The sequence below is a fragment of the Propithecus coquereli genome, unplaced genomic scaffold, assembly GCF_000956105.1.
Source record: "Propithecus coquereli isolate 6110/MARCELLA unplaced genomic scaffold, Pcoq_1.0 Scaffold64, whole genome shotgun sequence".
In the NCBI taxonomy this organism is placed as follows: domain Eukaryota; kingdom Metazoa; phylum Chordata; class Mammalia; order Primates; family Indriidae; genus Propithecus; species Propithecus coquereli.
In genome coordinates, this window is record NW_012152396.1 from 5684412 (window position 1) to 5701968 (window position 17557).

The following is a 17557-nucleotide window of genomic DNA, read 5'->3' on the forward strand; positions in this document are numbered from 1 at the left end:
GATGCGGCTTTCTCCTGCAGAGGAACATCCATCTGCTCCAGTGAGTAGAAGGCGTAAGGTGGGAGAAGATTCGAGGGACGAAAAGGCCAGTGAGGGCATGGTTGTCCAAATGCCACTGCAAGGAGAGATGAGCAATATTCGGCTGTCATTACGAGAAGCTTCTGGTTGACAAATACTGTCTGGTATTCCCCTGCTGGTTTCTCGCCCTCGCACCGCAATCCCTGGTCTCTGTGGTCCACACGGCAAATGCAAATTATCTGAATCAGGCTGCGGGTGACTCACCGACTCCCCTTTAAAGCAACTTCGGGCCCAGCACGGCGGCTGCCCGGGTGGCAGCCATGGCTCGCAGACTCCGCTTCTCCTCCTGGGCACTGGTCTGCTGGCTGCTGGCGACCGTGGCGGAAGGTAAGGGCTTTGTTCTTATTCCACTGTGGTTCCACTAATTGACAAGTTGTGCGAACAGAGAGAGTCGCCGCCACGATTACACCTTCCCATAAACTGGGAATGTTGCCCTCAGCCTGCGTGGCTAACGGGAAAGGCTGGGTTTTATCGCCCAAAGACTCCGGTCCTGGTCTCAGCACTAGCTCTGCGGCTTCAGACACACTTCACCTCTCTGAGCGTCAGAGTCCTCATCTGTGATGTGACAGTGTTAACAACAGTCATTGTGGTGGGAGTGATGAGGACCAAATGAGCTACCACGTGTGGAACGACTCCGCAGGCTCAAACAGTGTACAGATCGTAGCTATTGTTAGAAAGCTAACGGTTTGCACCTTGAATTACAGCGCTGGCCACCTGCTCACAGCTCCAGCAGCTCAGTAGTTTGCACACGGTGGGTGTTTAGTCTCTGATCATTGCTTTAATGAATCACACCTGTGAGCCGTGTCTTGGCGCTACTGCGGTAAGCACAGGCTTCTTTCTTTAGGATTCTATTAGATTCAGCTTCTCCACTGTTCCTGTTCTCTTTCCTTCACCCACTACAAAACGTCCCAGTGGCCTGAGCCTGGTTTGCAAACCCCTGGGGAAAGGAAAGAAAAGGTCAGGGAAGGGAGGAGGAGGAGAGAAAGGGGAAGGAGACCCTGCGGGGCCTGCGTCTGACTTTATCTTCACAGTTCAGCTGCGTTCCAAAACCAGACGTTGCCGGGGAGGAGAGAAGCAGGGGTCAGAGAGAGCCCTTCACCCCTCACGTGCCCTGGGGCAGGGGGTAGCTCAGCCAGACGCTACTTATCCCCCCAGAGCTCACGGCAGACTGGAGAGGGGGAGAGACAGCAGAGCTGGTCCAGGGACACCCAGAGATCCTCTTATCCAACCTCCACACCAACTCTGGCCATCAGAGGATGAGGGGCATAGATCATAGACAACCACCCCCGAATCCCAGAACAAGGCCCCCTAAAAGTGGCATCTAAAAGAGGCATCATAAAACAGAACTAGCCACCTGCCACCTTCCTTCCAGAAAGGGAACCACTGTTCAAGAGGCTTTGTAACTATATAGCTAAATGAGTTATAATGAGATTAGAGATTACTTTTATCCACATCTAAATGACACCAATTGAAACGTGAGATTTGATTTTTGAACTAGGCTCTCTCTCCCCCACAACCCCTCGAAGTCCTGCACATGTAGCTTCTTTCCATCCCAGGAGCCCTGGTTCCAGTTTGTCGCTTTACTCGCACACATCTGGGTCCCCCGGACGAGGTCACGTGTGGCTCCAAACTCACCCTCTTCGCCTCTTCGCTCTCTCTTCCACGCGTCGGCTGCAGCTGTTGCTACTCCCTCTTCCTGCTTCTCTCGTGTTAGTCGCAATTCTGCTTCGAGGCACATTTAAATGCTGCTATGACATTGCCTTCACGGAGTCTTTCTTAAGACACGTAATTTTAAAATTGCAATCTTTCGTTCTGACACTTTGTTTGAATTGAATCTTTCTTTCTGCACGACCCGCTGCACACACTGCGTTCTGCTCCTATGCAGATCCACGCGCTGGTAGCAGCTTCCCACCCCCTCCCCCACCCAGCGCAGCCTGGGTCTTGCACATCTCTGCACCCGCTGCCTCGCCTGACATGGTGACCTGCACGCCGCTGAAACCACTTGACTTACAGCAAAGAACTGAAACAGGCTGTGAGTCCACAAAATGAATTGAGTTGCGGTGATTGTGACTAAATCAGTCACAGGACTTCTATGTCTTTCTGGTTCAACTCTGAAGCACGTGATGAATTTTCTAAGAGTCCACGGGCCGTGCAAGGGAAGAACTGCATATTTAAATATCAAGTGTGAAGCTTACTTCTCATAAACTCAGTATAGTTCGCTACAAGCCAGCTGTTGTCTGACCAAATAACCACAGACTACAGGTAATTATATGAAAAAAAAAAAAGGCCTTTCATCATTACCTTTTTTTTAAAGTACTTATTTTTAAAGTAGTTGGTATGCTACTAATTTCATGTCTAGACTATAATAAACCCATTTAAAATTGATATCCAAATTCTAAGCAGTAGTTTGCCTTATAGTTGCTGTTATACTCTAATTTTCAATATAAATTAATTATTGCAAATTTTCTGGGACTAGAATGAAATACTCACGAAAATATTCAGCAGCTGCCTGACCATTCATTCAATGCATCAAGTGTTTACTGAGCACCGTTGTCAGCCAGGGGGACTATTCTAGGTGCTGGGGCCACAGCCAGTGACCAACTGATACAGTTTGGCTATGTCCTCCAAACGTCATGTTGAAATTTGGACCCCAGTGTTGAAGGTAGGGCCTAAGGGAGGTGTTTGGGTCGTGGGAGCGGATTCCTCATGAATGGCTTGTTGACATCCTCGCTCTGTGAAAACTGATGACTAAAAAGAGCCTCGCTCCTCCCTCCTGTCTCTTGCCCCTTCTCTGCCCTGTGACATGCTGGCTTCCTTTCTCCTTCTTCCTGCGGCCCTCCACAAAAGCAGATGCTCGCACCATTGCTTCTTGTACAGTCTGCAGAACCAGAAGCCAAATAAACCTCTTTTGTTTATAAATTACACAGCCTCAGGTGTTCTTTATAGCAACACAAATAGACTAAGACACCAACAGAGTCAACTGTCCTCATGGAGGTCCTATTCTGATAACATCTGTACCCTTTGGTCCCATCCTTAGTGCACAAATTTTATGTGTAAATGTAACCAGATGGGCCTACGAAAATGGGGCTCATGCTAATAGAATCTTCCATAACATTTAAGATTAATAACAATAGCTAACACGTACTAAATGCATACCGCATGTCAGGAAATATATTCTGAGCACTTTACACATTTTCTTTCAGCTGAGACTTGCAACAAGCTGATGAAATAGGTAGAATCATTCTCTCCGTCTTACAATGAAGGAAAATGAGACAGGAAGAGGTTAAGGAATCCATCTACGGTCACACAGTTATTAAGTGGCAGTGCCTAGGGAGCCTGGCTCCAGAATTTCTCCTTGTAAACAACGAGCGATTCTGCCTCTCAAACTGTTTTTCATCTGCATTTAGATATTTGACCCACTTCGGTCCTGTTACTATTAAGCTTGCAGAGGAGCTCTCAGCGTTGACATTTGGTGCCACTGGTGGCATGTCAGACAGCACGTTACATAAGGGGAAATATGCGCTTATTAATATTAATCATCACACTACGCTGCAAGGTAGGAACTTGGTACCTTTTGCAATTGTGGAAACTGAGGTTTCTCCCAGTCAATTCAATTCTGCTGCAGGCACCGTGCTGGGGACGAAGAGACAGCAGGCCACAAGATGGTCACGCGGCTATTTCAGTGGAGCAGGAATGTAACCACTGAATAATAGCCACGTTACTGATGAGGACTCTGAAAGTGGACTCACAGGGAGCGAGGGAAGCTCGTTGCCAAGGGTAGGCAAGGCCTCCCTGAAAAAATGAGACTGGAAATCTCGAGAGGAGTTAGCCGGGCAGAGAGGGCAGGAAGCGGTGCTCTAGGCATCTGGAACCATCCTTTTCGAAGCCCAGGACTATCAATGACTTTTGCCAAAGTAGCTTCTGGGGAGTGGAGGAGGCAGAGACAGGGTCTAGCGGATTAAACAGGTGGCGGGGGCGGGAGGAGGAGTAGGGTCAGTAAGTGTGCAGACTTCAGAGAGAGAAAATAGGAACCAAAGAAGTCCGTGTCAGATCGCCTCGGTTTTCTTTCTGAAACAGGAAGCCAAGTCATCTATTTAGAAAGGTACAGAGAATTTCAAAGGGAATTCTTCAAATGAATGAAGAACAATGAGCATTTTGCAGGCTTTGAGTAGAGAGCAAAGGTTTAGAAGACAGCGGGAAGAGGGCAGAACAAGGATAAACAAACCATGAATGGCATCGACCTACTTACTCAGGGGTGGGGCCTTACTTAACTTTGTTAAGTTTTTTGTTTTGTTTTATTTTTATTTTTATTTTTTACTTTTTACTGTATAACTTTGTAAGATGTGACAGGTTCCCAAGTCAATCCTTATGGTCCCACATTTTAGAACAATTATGCTAGCCAACCAGTGACCTGATATAATCACCATGTGTCTAGTTTGCTGGAAGAATGTGGTTTTATGTGGGCCTGCCCACATTCTTGAGTAAGTGATTGCAGCAAGCTTCTACCTTGATCTTGAGCCATTGGAAATTTCCAGAAGAAGAGATTACCGAACACTACTGGACATTCCAGAGTCAGAGAAAACCTGCCTAGCAGAAGAGGTTCAGGTTTTAAGAAATGAGATGGACACAAGGGTGAGTGGCCAGTTGGTTTTTAACAGCTGGAGCACAGTTAACTGAGTGGCAGAGCTCAAGGCCTAGCTCAGCCTGATCTGTTAGTAAAATGTCAAGATGGGGTTTAAGAATGAGGCTACCTTCTTACCTAGAAACTGGATTCTCGGCAGAAACTTTTCCCATTATAAAGGTTCAGAACTATTCAGAAAAAAACAGTGAGTAATGTGGGATTTAATCGTCTTCTGTAGTTCAAAGTGTCTTAATCTACTTTCAATCATAGGATTTCAATACTCAGTAGCCTGCGTGAGTATGGGATAAAGGGGTGGTATTTTACTCCAGGAACAGAACCCATTCAGGCTAGCTTTAAAGAAGAGTAGAGCTGGAGGTGGTATGATTATTGTAAGGATCTCTCCAAGAATCTTAAGTACAGCCAGCCCTCAGAGGGACTAGCCCTGGACAGTCAAGAACCATCATCACTCGCATCATCACTCTGTTACCATGTGGTCTCTTTCTCTCTCTCTCTCAGAGGCCGTCCCTATTTTACTGCTGCTATGTGCATGCTGGCTTCTCTGCTTTCTCAACAATGAACCAACCAAAACCTGACACTCCAACCCCTGCTCCACACCTTCCACTAACATCTTCCACTGACTTAGTTATAATTCCCAAAGCAGAATCTGATTGGCCACTGACCAGCCAATGAAAGATTTGAGTGTCTACCAGCAGTCCAATCAGCCATAGCCAGAAGGTGTGGGGGGTTTACTGGGGAAACAGAATATCTAGAAGGGACTATGGACACAGGCAGGTGATAAGCACATCCAATACAGGCCAGAAACCTGAATTCAGCTATCCTCAAAGAGAGGGGAATCTACTTCTTTTTATGTGCATCTATACTCTCAATTTCCTGTGGGAAGTTCATTTTGCCATCAGTCACTCTGGGCAGCCCTTCCCAGGCCTGTGTTAGTACACCTCTCAGGGAGTGAAGAAATGATTTCAAAAGGACAGTTTACTAAGCCAGTTCAATTGGGTGATACAGCCAGGGGAAGACCCTGACACTTGATCTTCATCCAAATTTCTTCTCAACAAATAATCGCATGTTGTCCTCAGCACTCTTCCCTGTGGCATGTAAATGCCTCCTTCTTTCTTTCTAGGGAATTATTCCACTGCTTGGCCAGTTGAAGCAGAACTTTTCAATTAATGGCCTTTGGGAGTGGTTATTTTTATCTTCTTAATATTAATTGAGTTATTTTTTCACTGAATTTTTTTATTTAGCTATAATTTACACACAATAAAACCTACAAATCTTAAAGGTACAGTTTGATCACATTCTACATATACACACACGTGTATGTGTATAAACATACATATGTACATATGTATATGCATTTATATAGATAACTGTATATATGTGTGTATACATATGTGTATGTATAGATATCTATTATATATAACCATATCCATGTAACAACCATCCAGATCAAGATACAGAACATTTCTAAAGAGTTCCCGAGTTGCTCTTTCAACTAAATAACACCCAGCCTAACCCTAAGCTGAATATTATTTTGACTTTTTTTTTAACCATAGTATAGTTTTGCTTGTTCTTGAACTTCATATAAATGGAATCTTACAGTACGTAGTCTTTTTTTTTTTGAGACAGAGTCTCACTATGTTGCCTGGGCTAGAGTGCCGTGGCGTCATCCTAGCTCACAGCAACCTCAGACTCCTAGGCTCAAGCGATCCTCCTGCCTCAGCCTCCCGAGTAGCTGGGACGACAGGCATGCGCCACCATGCCCGGCTAGTTTTTTCTATGTATTTTTAGTTGTCCAATTAATTTCTTTCTATTTTTAGTAGAGATGGGGTCTCGCTCTTGCTCAGGCTGGTCTCGAACTCCTGAGCTCAAACAATCCGCCCGCCTCGGCCTCCCAGAGAGCTAGGATTACAGGCGTGAGCCACCGCGCACGGCCAGTACGTAGTCTTTTGTGTCTAACTTCTTTTGCTCAGCATAACATCTGTGGGATTTGTCATGGCGCTGGTGGGTGTGATTTTCATTATGCTAATGTATGTTAATGACGAAAAGGTCACCTTTGGACATGAGCCTGTGGTTTCTGTGCTTACTGGGAAAAGTCCCCAACCTCAAGTTCCTGCTGTTGCGGGTTTTGTTCTAAATGCTCATTGGCCTCCTCATTTTTGCCCCCCTCCTCTTTTCCTGTGGTTAGTGCTGCCAGCCTGCACCTGTTCCTAACAGGATTCATCCATGTTGTCGTGGGTATTAGTAGCTCTTTTTTGTCATTGCTGAATACTATTGCATTGTATAAATACACAGTTTGTTCATCCATTCACCTACTGATGGGCACTTGGATTGTTTCCAAGTTCTTGCTGTTCTGAATAAGGCTGCTATGAGCATCCTTGAACTTCCTGTAGACATAAACATTCACTTCTCTTGGGTAAATTCCCCAGATGGAAATGCTGGGTCATAGGAGGTGTCTGTGTTTCATTTTATCGAACTCGAGCAATGTTTTCACACGTGCTTCGAGACGTCTCTCATTCTCTCTTCCCATTTTTCTTCCCTGCCACCACCCCGAGTATCTATCTCCCTTCTGCTTCCGTACCAGGCCTGTGTCCTGACTTGTATTTTCCTCCCCACAGGACAGGAGGCATTCACCCCTCCCGGAGGCTCACAGAATAACGCCGACCCCACGGACTGCCAGATCTTCACACTCACCCCTCCGCCCGTCACGCGGAGTCCGGTGACAAGAGTCCAGCCCATCACAAGGACACCCAAGCCTCCCTTCCGTGTTTTCCCACCGAGAAGACCCAGAATCTACTTCAGGTTTCCAATCAGACCTTTCTTTCCTCCAAAGTGCAACCACCGTTTCCAGTTCCAGCCATTTTACTGGCCACGTGGCCACCTTCCTCCTCACAGATATGTCCCCAGAAGGACACTCCGAAGACGAAGCTCATCTGAGGAAAGCTGAAGAGAAGAGAAACCCAAACTTACTGAAGCAAAAGACGCCAATCCCTCAGAGAAGGCAAGAAAAAGATTTATTTTCTCTTTCCAAGTTAAAGCTATTTGAAAAATTTGAAGATTAAGTATCCTAAACGCCATCAGCTCGAGATTGTTCTCCTTGTCAGCAGCGAAGATGCTGGATTATAGGCTATTTATGAGTACAAAATAGGACAGTAAACATGTTATCCTTATCCTCAAATTTTTATGGTCATTAGATTTTTATGCAAATAAAATCTTTAAATGGGTGGTTCCAATAATTCCTATCCATACTGAGATACCAGAAGAATCAACTTCCTCTTCTAAGTTAAAGAGCATGTAAATAAAATGAGATCATTACAAACCAAATGAAGACACTAATGATATGCTCTTTTATACTCACTGGAAAACTTAAAGAACAAGGTACATTTACAAAGTGAACTTTTTAAAAAAATTATAAAGCTTTGCTTTAAAGCAAAAAAAGTTATAGGGAGTCTGGCTATAGATAATACGTTAAAGTTATAAACTGAATTATCTAACCCGAATAATTATTTTTTTAACTGTAGTATCTAAATTGAATTTAATGTTAACCTTTTAGACAACCAGTGCAAATTAAGTATCTCTTGATTTCTCCTATTGTCATATAGATGCTGGCTAAAGTGATATACTGCCCCTCAGTATATTAGGCTCAAAAGCTGGATTAAAAGGTTACACAGATGTTCTGGTAATTCTGGAACTTTAGAGACATAAGTTCATTCAATTTGGGGAACCTTGTATTTTCAGGGTGCAATCTGAGAGACACATCCCACAGACTGCATTCATTGGTTATTTGTTTGGCCACTGTAAAAATTCTGCCTCCTATTTACGCCACTCCTCTTGCCTGTCACATAGGCACTTTGGATTTGCATACAGGATCAGTGGCTTGCACTTGTCCCTCTCAAGAACTATGTGTAAAAATTGCTGCTGCTGCTGCTGCTGCTGCTGCAAAGAAAGAAAAAATAATAACACAAAGACAAAAGGACTCTGGGAATGGTTGCCAGGGAAAAGGAGAGATGAAATCATCATGCTGCGCTGCCTTCTTATATTAAATAATAAAAAGAGAAAAACTATTACTTACTTCATAGCAATATTCATTATAAGAACAGATATTTGCTTCAAATTTACAGGTTTAAATAAAAACCTTTTTGAAATCTTCATCAACAAACTATATTTTAGCCCTGGTGTGGTGGCTCAACACCGGTAATCCTAGCACTTTGGGAGACTGAAGGGGGAAGATCACATGAGGCCAGGAGTTCAAGACCAGCCTGAGCAAGAGTGAGACCCCGTCTCTACAAAATGTAGAAGAATCAGCCCGGCATGGTGGCTCACGCCTGTAGTCCCAGCTGCTCGGGAGGCTGAGGCAGGAGGATCGCTTGAGCCCAGGAGTTTGAGGTTGCTGTGAGCTAGGCTGACGCCACTGCACTCTAGCCGGGGCAACAAGAGTGCGACCCTGTCTAAAAAAAGAAAAGAAAAGAAACTATTGTAAAACAAACCATACCTGCTCTCTCCATTGGTCAGTAGGGACACACCAGAAAAGGGCCAACTTTGGGCAAACTTGAAGACAGATAAATGCTTGTATTTGAGTCTCACTTTTCTTTCTGACCCCCGTGCTTTGTTCTGGCGTGCTCCCTGATCACCTAGGCATCCGTGCCCTCGCAGTGCCCCGGATTGTCCCAAACCAACCTGGCTTTGACTGGGCTTTCTCTTCCCAAACATAGAATGTTTGCAATTCGAAACTTAACAGTTCTGAAATCTAGACCCTTCAGGCCTTGCTAGGCGATGTGTAAACATCAGGTAAACTAAGAGACGCTAATGATGGATTAACAGCTTCGATGCCTTAACCACTGCATCGTCCCTAGACGGCCGCTACATCTGTCGTGTTTCAGGTAGAGTGCGGGACTTTTCAAAATAACTCCAGGTACGATTGCACCGTCGCCTCCCTGGAGCATGCGCAGAGTTGCCTAATGAGAAGCAGCCCACAGCTGCAATCCAATGTATATGACGTTGTGATTTTAAAAAAAATTTGCCTCATTCCTTTGGATTAATACATTTTGCCTTTAAAAACACAAGGTTTCCTCGCAGGTTTATAGTGTTCACTCACTAATGCCTCAAAGTGAATTCGTTTCTTCCATGAGTTGCCTTGAAGGGAGACGAGCTGCTTTTGAAGCGGTAGGAGTGAGGGGACTTTTTCAGCGTTTATTTTAAGCGCTAGTCTGCCCGGCTCACCCCGAGTCCGGAAAGGCCGCTAAATGTCTAGTAAGTTGATGAACGCTGCTCTTTGTCTAGAAAAATCTATTCACTTTTCCTCCGGAACGGCCTTCTCTGAGCCGCCGCCACGTTCCTTGCGGGGCGCGCGGACCCGTCTCCCGGGTACGAGCCCTGGGTCGGGGGCGCGGGGCCGAGACCCCCTCGGCCGCCTGAGGCCACGCTTCTGGCCGTGAGTCCCCGATAAGTCGCCCTACACCAGGAACTTGACTCGTCCGCCTCCGGGCTTGGTTTCTCCGGCTCCCCGGGCATCGGGGTGGCTTTGCTCGGGCGGCCGTTCCCGGAACCAGCGAAAGCTCAGCAGGAACCGGAAGCCGGAGCGGGGACGAGGGGAAAGGACCCGCCGGGCCAGCCCCGGGGCGGCCCCGCTCCTCGGGGCGCGGCGGTGCTGCTGCCAGTTTGCTGGCGCCCGGGGGCCACCGCGTGCGGACGGGGACGCCGCCAGAACACCGGAGGGTCTGGGGTGCTTGCTCGGGGGGAGCCCGGCGACTCACGGTGGTAAGGAAAGTCCCCGAGCAGGGACAACAGTGACGGTGCCGCTGTTACGGGCTGTGCACGTGGCCACGGCAGCGCCAGTAGCGGCGGAGGTGGGCGTAGGAAAGTTAGAGGAAGAATTATAATTAAAAAGGGATATGAGTACTTCCGCCTCTGGGTTAGGGTCTGGTTTGGTGGATACGTTGTTTTTTTCTTTTAAATTCCATGGAATCGAGAAAGGCAGGTAAGCTTGAAACTCGGGAGGCAGAGTTGGCTCCTTTGCTTTGTGTGGCTGCGAGGGATAAAGTTGCAAAGCCAGACCCAAAGGAATCCATGCAGTAAGAGCCCATCTGTATGCACTTCAGGGACAGGCAGGACTCATCCGCGGTGAGAGAGGTCAGAATGATGACGACCTCTGTGGGTGACCGGGTGAGGAAAGGCAAGAGGGGACGGTGAGAGCTGGAAGTCGTCCGCATCGTGCTTGCTCTGGTTATGGGGGTGCATACATTTACAAAAATTATCAAGCTACATGCCTAAGATTTACGTATTTTACTATATGTAAGTTATATATTAATTGAAACAATGTAAACGCTGCAGTGTGGAGGAAATCAGTAAATGCATGCTAATTACAATCGTAGCTTTCATTCATCAAACAAGCATTTGAATATTCTGTTGACTGGTGGTGAACAAGATTGTGTTAAGCAGGTTTTCTCTGAATATTTTTTAGCATGTTCCAGTAAGCATTTGCCTTTCCTAACAAGGGCAAATTTAAACCAGAAATTTCTTACCAGTCTTAACCCTGTATGTGCCCTTGCTGGTCTCTCTGTGTATTCTATATGTACCCAATATGTATTCTTAGTATCTTGTTTGTTATTTGCAGAGGTTTTTGTCTGTTTTGTTTGCTCCTTTATCCCCAGGACTTAGAACAATGTCTGCCCACAGCGGGGACGCAATAAATATTTGTCAAATAGATGAATTTTAAACCTCCTGATATTTAACCCTATTTGCCTTCAAATCAATTCACACATATCAGAGGAAGTCTTGAGATTTAAAAATCTCCACCCAGGAATAAAAAGAACTGTTGATGAGGGAAAGATAATGCACACACATCCCTCGTGGCCACTGGGGCATGCTTTCAATCTCCTTTCTGAAATTTGAAAATGAATCTCTTTTAAAATAAATTCTCTGTTTTGCTGCAAACACAATTTCTCTCTTTCAGTTGTTTGTTGAAGAATAGGTTGGAATGGTAACCAGAGACCCTACAATTTAATTGCCCACTTAATTTTGTAATTTTTTTCAGACTTTTATAACCAGAACCTGTCATTCTTTTTTTTTTTTTAATCCGAATCCAATTTTCTTTGTAAAATCCCTCCTCCAAGACCATGTCCAGACACATAGGTTTCCCGGGAAGACCAATTATTTGAGATGGCTCTTCCAACTGTTATTTTTCAAGTATCAGTTCAATAGGCACAGAGAAAATGATTTTCTGCCAACAAAATTTATTTACTTCCTGGCTTATGTTCTAAATAAAAGGTTTATTACATGTTCTGCACATAAGTAAATATTTTAACTTCCTTAAAAATATCTTTCCCAGTTTCCTTCAACTGGAGGATTACATGCCCATCTTCACTCATACAGATTTCACACAGTCATAGCCATAAAAATTTGCTCAAAATGTGTTTTAAAGTTCTTCTGTTTCCATATAGGCAACATAGTTTTCCTTTTCCATAGTCCTTCTTCATTTTTCTTTGGGGATTTTTTTCAAATCAACATGTTGAGAGGTATATTAAGGGTTTCAATTTTAGACACAAAATAGATGACTTATCTCCCCTAGAGAACATAATGCCCTGCACGTTTTCAAATTCAGGATTTCAGTGGCCTGACAGCTGACTTAGCACACATTCTAGCTGACTGCCGTCCAGGTGGGAAATGTGTCTGGGGTCGCACTGTGTCGCCTCCCTGTGCTGCATTCCAAATACAATCCAGAAAGAAAGCCAGCGCCAGCACACACTCATGTTCAAATTTCCATTCATTGTGAGGATCAACTTACATTTCGCTGCTTACATAGAAATCACACTTGAAAACTACCTTTCCAGTTAATTCCAAAGATGTTCAGAGCCTTTATTCGATTGGCAGTCTTGGAGGTGGCCTAATCAGACTGCGCGCCACTCTGCCTTTACCCATCTGCCCACATTTCATTTCATGAGGCAAATTTACTGTCCTAACTGTCCAGCTTCTTTTACTCTTCCCCGCCAGCCCCAAGCTCCCACCAGCCTAGACTTCCTCTAGCCACGGGATCTGCCTTGCTGCCTGAGTCACCAGCCACCTGCCCACAGTAGGGAAGCCCTGGTAGAATCACAGAGACTGGAGGTCGCATGCATTGGACCTCTTCTGCTCCCGATTAGAGTGTTTAACTAACAGTGTCCACTAGGGAGAGCCACTCTGCTATTACAATACAATTCTCCTTGGCCACTCAGGAAGTTCAAATAGAGTTTAAGCCTCCTTAAACCCTGTGCCCTTAAAAACGGGAAAAGAAGACCATTTATGGGATGCATGGACAAAAAGGAACAGATAATACCTCTCGGGTAAAACTGATCACAGATTTTAGCATTTTTCCCCTTGGAATGGAAATGGCTTGCAGTGAGTGGGGCTTTACTGCCATCTCCTGGATCGTGGCTTGGCAGCACCGGGCAATCCTGGCCGGAGCCAGGAGCAGGGTGTCATCCTAGTGAAACGGATGTAAGGCCAAGTGCAGCAACCCCAGACCTCAGATCCTTCATAGCTTCTCTTAAATAACTCCTGTCCATCCAGGCAGAACTGGCTTCTCCTCCATCCTTCTACCCTAGGATGGAGAAGTACTTACCTCTCATTGCCTTATTTCCTCCCAAGATCCAATAAGAGAAAGGGGACCTGAGCAAATACATTCTTCTGGCTGGGTTGCATTTCCACAAAATAATTTTTTTTTCTTTTTTCTTTTTTTTTTTATTTCCACAAAATAATTTTTGATCTACAATATATTTTGAGCCAAACCATATTATCTGAATTGGGGGTTTGCCTTTGTTTTCAGAGGGAGGAAAAAAACATGTACAAAGAACAATCTCCAATACTCGTGCTAAAATCTGCTTTACCTTTTTTTTAAACACCTTAATATCTTTTATTCACAGAAGGAATTCAATTGCCAAAAAAAAAACACAAAAAAATAAAATATGAAAATACATGTAACCTCAGTAGTTATCAAGAAAATGTAAACCAAAGCAAGGTAATTTTCCCCCATCAAAGTGGCCAAAATGGAAATTTAATATCTAATATGAGAAAATAGATTTTCTCATATGCTGTTTGTTGGTGGGAATATAAATTGGCACAGCCCTTTTGAAAGACGATTTGGCAGAATCAAAATCTGAAATGAAGAATACCTTTTGCACTTTCAAAACAGCCACCCCTGGTGAGCACTGTGATGTCGTCTCCCGCGTCCACTCTGGGCCTGCCCTGCTTTGCAGGAGCTGTGCGGTGCCACGTGCACGCAGGCTGCTATTGGCCTAAACCAACCAGCAATCATTACTTCAGGCAAGGGAACTGAACAGAGGCCCAAGGCCCAAGCCCGTCACTTCCTGCCATTCTCCCGGCTATGGTGACTGATTCAGGGACGGGCAGTATCTAAACTAGGCTCAATCAGAGTAAAGTGAAGTTTTGTTTAATGGCTGGGAAACTCCTGGCCTTCTCCTCTGGAAGCGAATGAGGAAGCATGTAGCTCCACGAGTCTAAGCTCCCAAAATTCATGTTATACAAATTTTTTTAAATTAATTCCAGATCTAAGTAATTGTGACCACATATTTATTTAAACACTCATCATTCTATCATTGATGGACACTGAGTAAATGCCTTAAACTAAGCCTGTTATCTTGCCTATAAAATATGAATAACTTTCCTACTTTCATAGAGTTACTACTGTCACATAGAAATCACTGTGCTAGACAAAGTGGGACAAAAATAGATAAATAGGCTGTGGTTTCCAATCCTTCGAGACACTGAGACTTTAGCGAGGCAGTGGCGTCAGGTATTGGTCTTGCCTATGTGCCTCCAGAATTTGGCCCTAACTCTTCGCAAGGGTCTAGGAGCGACTTAACACTTTTCAATAAATGCCTTTTCTACTTAAAAATAAATAAATAGTGAGGGAGAGAAGTATACATGCAAACAAAAGGAGTGATGATCCAAGGAAGACAGCTAAAAACAGGTTAAGGAGGGAAGCAACCGATGGAAGCATTATTGTTATCGGGTCGAGGGATGGTTTCCAATTCTAGCAGCAAGAGTAACGTAGGCAGGATAGCTGAGTGGAGGTAAACTGACAAAATCCTGCTCTCCTGACTGATACAAGATCCTACCCTAGTCTAAGGACAGAAAACATGCTGAATTGAGATACGTTGTTTTCATTTCCCTGATTCTTTCTTATATTAATTCATGTTAACTGACAATACATTTTCTAAAGTTTTACTGGAACCTTCCCCACTTCTAAAGGAGATGACCCTGAATGCCAAAGCGGAGAATAAAGGAATTAAACAAGGGAATACAATGGGCAAAATAATTTTTTACTGAAAACAAAGGAAAATGACGTTTTGTGGATGGGTTTATGTTTTTGTTTTAAAGAAAATTTCTCAGTGTATAATACATTCAACATCAGATATCCACAAATGTCTATAAACACAAAGCTCTAAATCAAGTTCCTTACAAGTGGTGACATCAGGATTTGTGGTAAGATACTTCAAAGAAGGGCATGTTAAGAAACGAGCTGTATGTTAATTACATTTTCAAGTTATTTCACGTCTGAAGCTCTCAAGAGAAAAAATAAGACCCTTTAGAAAGCAATGTGAGAACATAATTTTTATTCACATAGTGTTAAGCACCCACTTCTAATGCAAAAACACTTAATGCAAAACAATAGAGAAAAATCCATTTAGTCCAGTTCACGGAGACTAGCCTGAGCCCTAGGAGCGGCGCCCTGGTGCCCGTGGCTGTGTCAGACCAGGGAGGGCTTAGAAAACAAGTCAGTCACATTTTTCAGTCTGGTCTGACTCACAGCGCAGCACAGATCCAGACCTACGTGGTAGCACAACTGAGATCGGGGAACCGATAAAGAGAGTCACATAAGAAAGTACATCCGAGTTCCCATTTCAGGGGGAAGTCAGGTACGCTAACCAAGCGAGGGATTCGCAGTCGGGGAGCCAGGTCCCAGCCTGGTCTGTCACAGCGTTGACCGGTTAGTCTTTACAAGACATGTTATTTTATGACCATGCTGCTCCTGTCACCAGCTACACAAGGAAATTAATTTGCCACCTCTATATCGAGTGTCCCCAAACAAGAATTAACAAATTATTTCAAACTTATTTGTTACATACCACACCGTGGTGGATATGTTATTTATAGTCTCTAAATTAAAACCATCTATGGAGCCTGGTAAGATAATATTTATTAACGTTAAAGTATACACACACACAGAAAGCCCGTTGCCACCCACTAGTGCATACACATATTCCCTGCTAGTATGAGACTAAATCATAGCCTTGTAAAGACGGACTAACCTTAAACTGAAAAAAAGGATTATTTTGGTTCAGTATCTTCAGCCCCAATTTGCAAAATCTTTTCCTGGTAGTTCTGCCAAGGTTCTAACCAGATATGATCCTCAAGTCTCAACTTGAACTACTAGTAAATAATTTTTAGTTCCTTAATTCTAAAGCTCACAAGGTGTTTTAATAGGCAAAAGATACCAAAAGCAAGTACAGAAATTGGAAAGTAATTGATCCTAGGGCCTCAAACATTGAGCTGATATTTTCACACTGATCTTAAATAAAAATAGCATTTAAATGAGCTGGAGTGCCATTTGACTTTAAGTATTTTCTGCTTTCCATGCTGTAGAGTCTATTCTTTAAAGTAAAAACAAAATAATAACATTTTAATGTGAAGCCTATTAATACCAATTCACTAATTTTTCCAGCATGTCAGCCATACTAACCTCGTGAAACATCTGGTCAGAGGTTAAAGATAGAGCTTTTAAATCAAGACCAAATTTTAATTTAACCACCACCTATGGACTTGGACATTGAAACCCCTTATTTGCCTCCTCCTGAATGTCTTATGAGGCTCAGTGTCTAAGGTCAGAATTTCAATATTAAGCTCGGAGTTACAAAGAAAAGTTCTAGTTAAATTCTTGGGCTAAGTTCTAGTCAATGGCTTTGGGGGAAAAACAACACACTATTAATTAATTAGGGCAAAAAACCCCAATTCTGGTTCCCTTAACCACCATTCTCTAAAACGATAACTGCAGAGCATGGCTGAAAACCCAGACTCCCAAGAACCTGGAGCCAAACTGGTTTCTCCCTCCCACCTGAGCAGTTTTGGACCATGCATTGGAAAAGGTGAATGGAATGTGAGCAAATGACTTTGCACCTTAGTGAAAAGTTTTTGGGAAGGCCTAAGTGTCTGAGGTAACAAGGAGACAAGAATTGCTCTGGGTTCTGTCTAATATCAACCTCAAACTACCAGTGGACAAGAGTGGAGTCCCTAATAATGAACATGCCCTCCCCAGAGTCTCTTCAGTTGGGTGGTTCAATAGCAATTGGAACCACAGAAGAGTGATGGGTCCTGATTAATAGGTAACCCTGCTTTCCATTGCCTGGTTTTGTATGGACACCTCTTTTTTCAGTGAGAAGCACGGTACTCCACTCCACAATATACCCATAAGATCTCCTTCTCCACTCTTGTTCCAATTGTGTTCCTTCACACAGGAACATTAGCACCAGAATCTTACAATGCCCAGAACTACCCATTGCCAGAGTTGTACTAAGTCATTAGAAATAAAAGGTTTTACTGCTAGATTTGCATCAGTGCGGTTCTTACAAGATCAGCAGAGAGGCCAGATTCCCATAATACACTGATCGAACATCAACAATAATCACAGAAACCAAGGATGTACATCTATCCATGGACAGCAGTTACATATCCCCTCAATGCCTGGAAACAAGATTTTTTTTTTTTTTTTTTAACAAGTAAGATTTTTAAGTGTGTTTTTATAGTTAAGTTAGGGTAAAGGAAACATTTTCTCTTGCTGATCCTAGTTTT

At 43.9% G+C, this 17557-nt stretch overlaps 1 protein-coding gene across 2 annotated transcripts; it reads left to right on the forward strand.

Annotated features, from left to right (window-relative positions):
* Positions 1–338: 338 nt before the first annotated feature.
* LOC105822831 (chromosome unknown open reading frame, human C4orf26) lies at positions 339–7661 on the forward strand. Of its 2 annotated transcripts, XM_012659861.1 has the most exons (3): positions 339–405; positions 7333–7468; positions 7610–7661. In XM_012659861.1, the coding sequence occupies exons 1-3, from the start codon at positions 339–341 to the stop codon at positions 7659–7661; spliced, it is 255 nt and encodes an 84-aa protein (XP_012515315.1). The 2 variants fall into 2 exon arrangements, with proteins under 2 accessions (XP_012515315.1, XP_012515314.1); XM_012659860.1 differs by having other exon boundaries at positions 7333–7661.
* The last annotated feature ends 9896 nt before the right edge of the window (positions 7662–17557 follow it).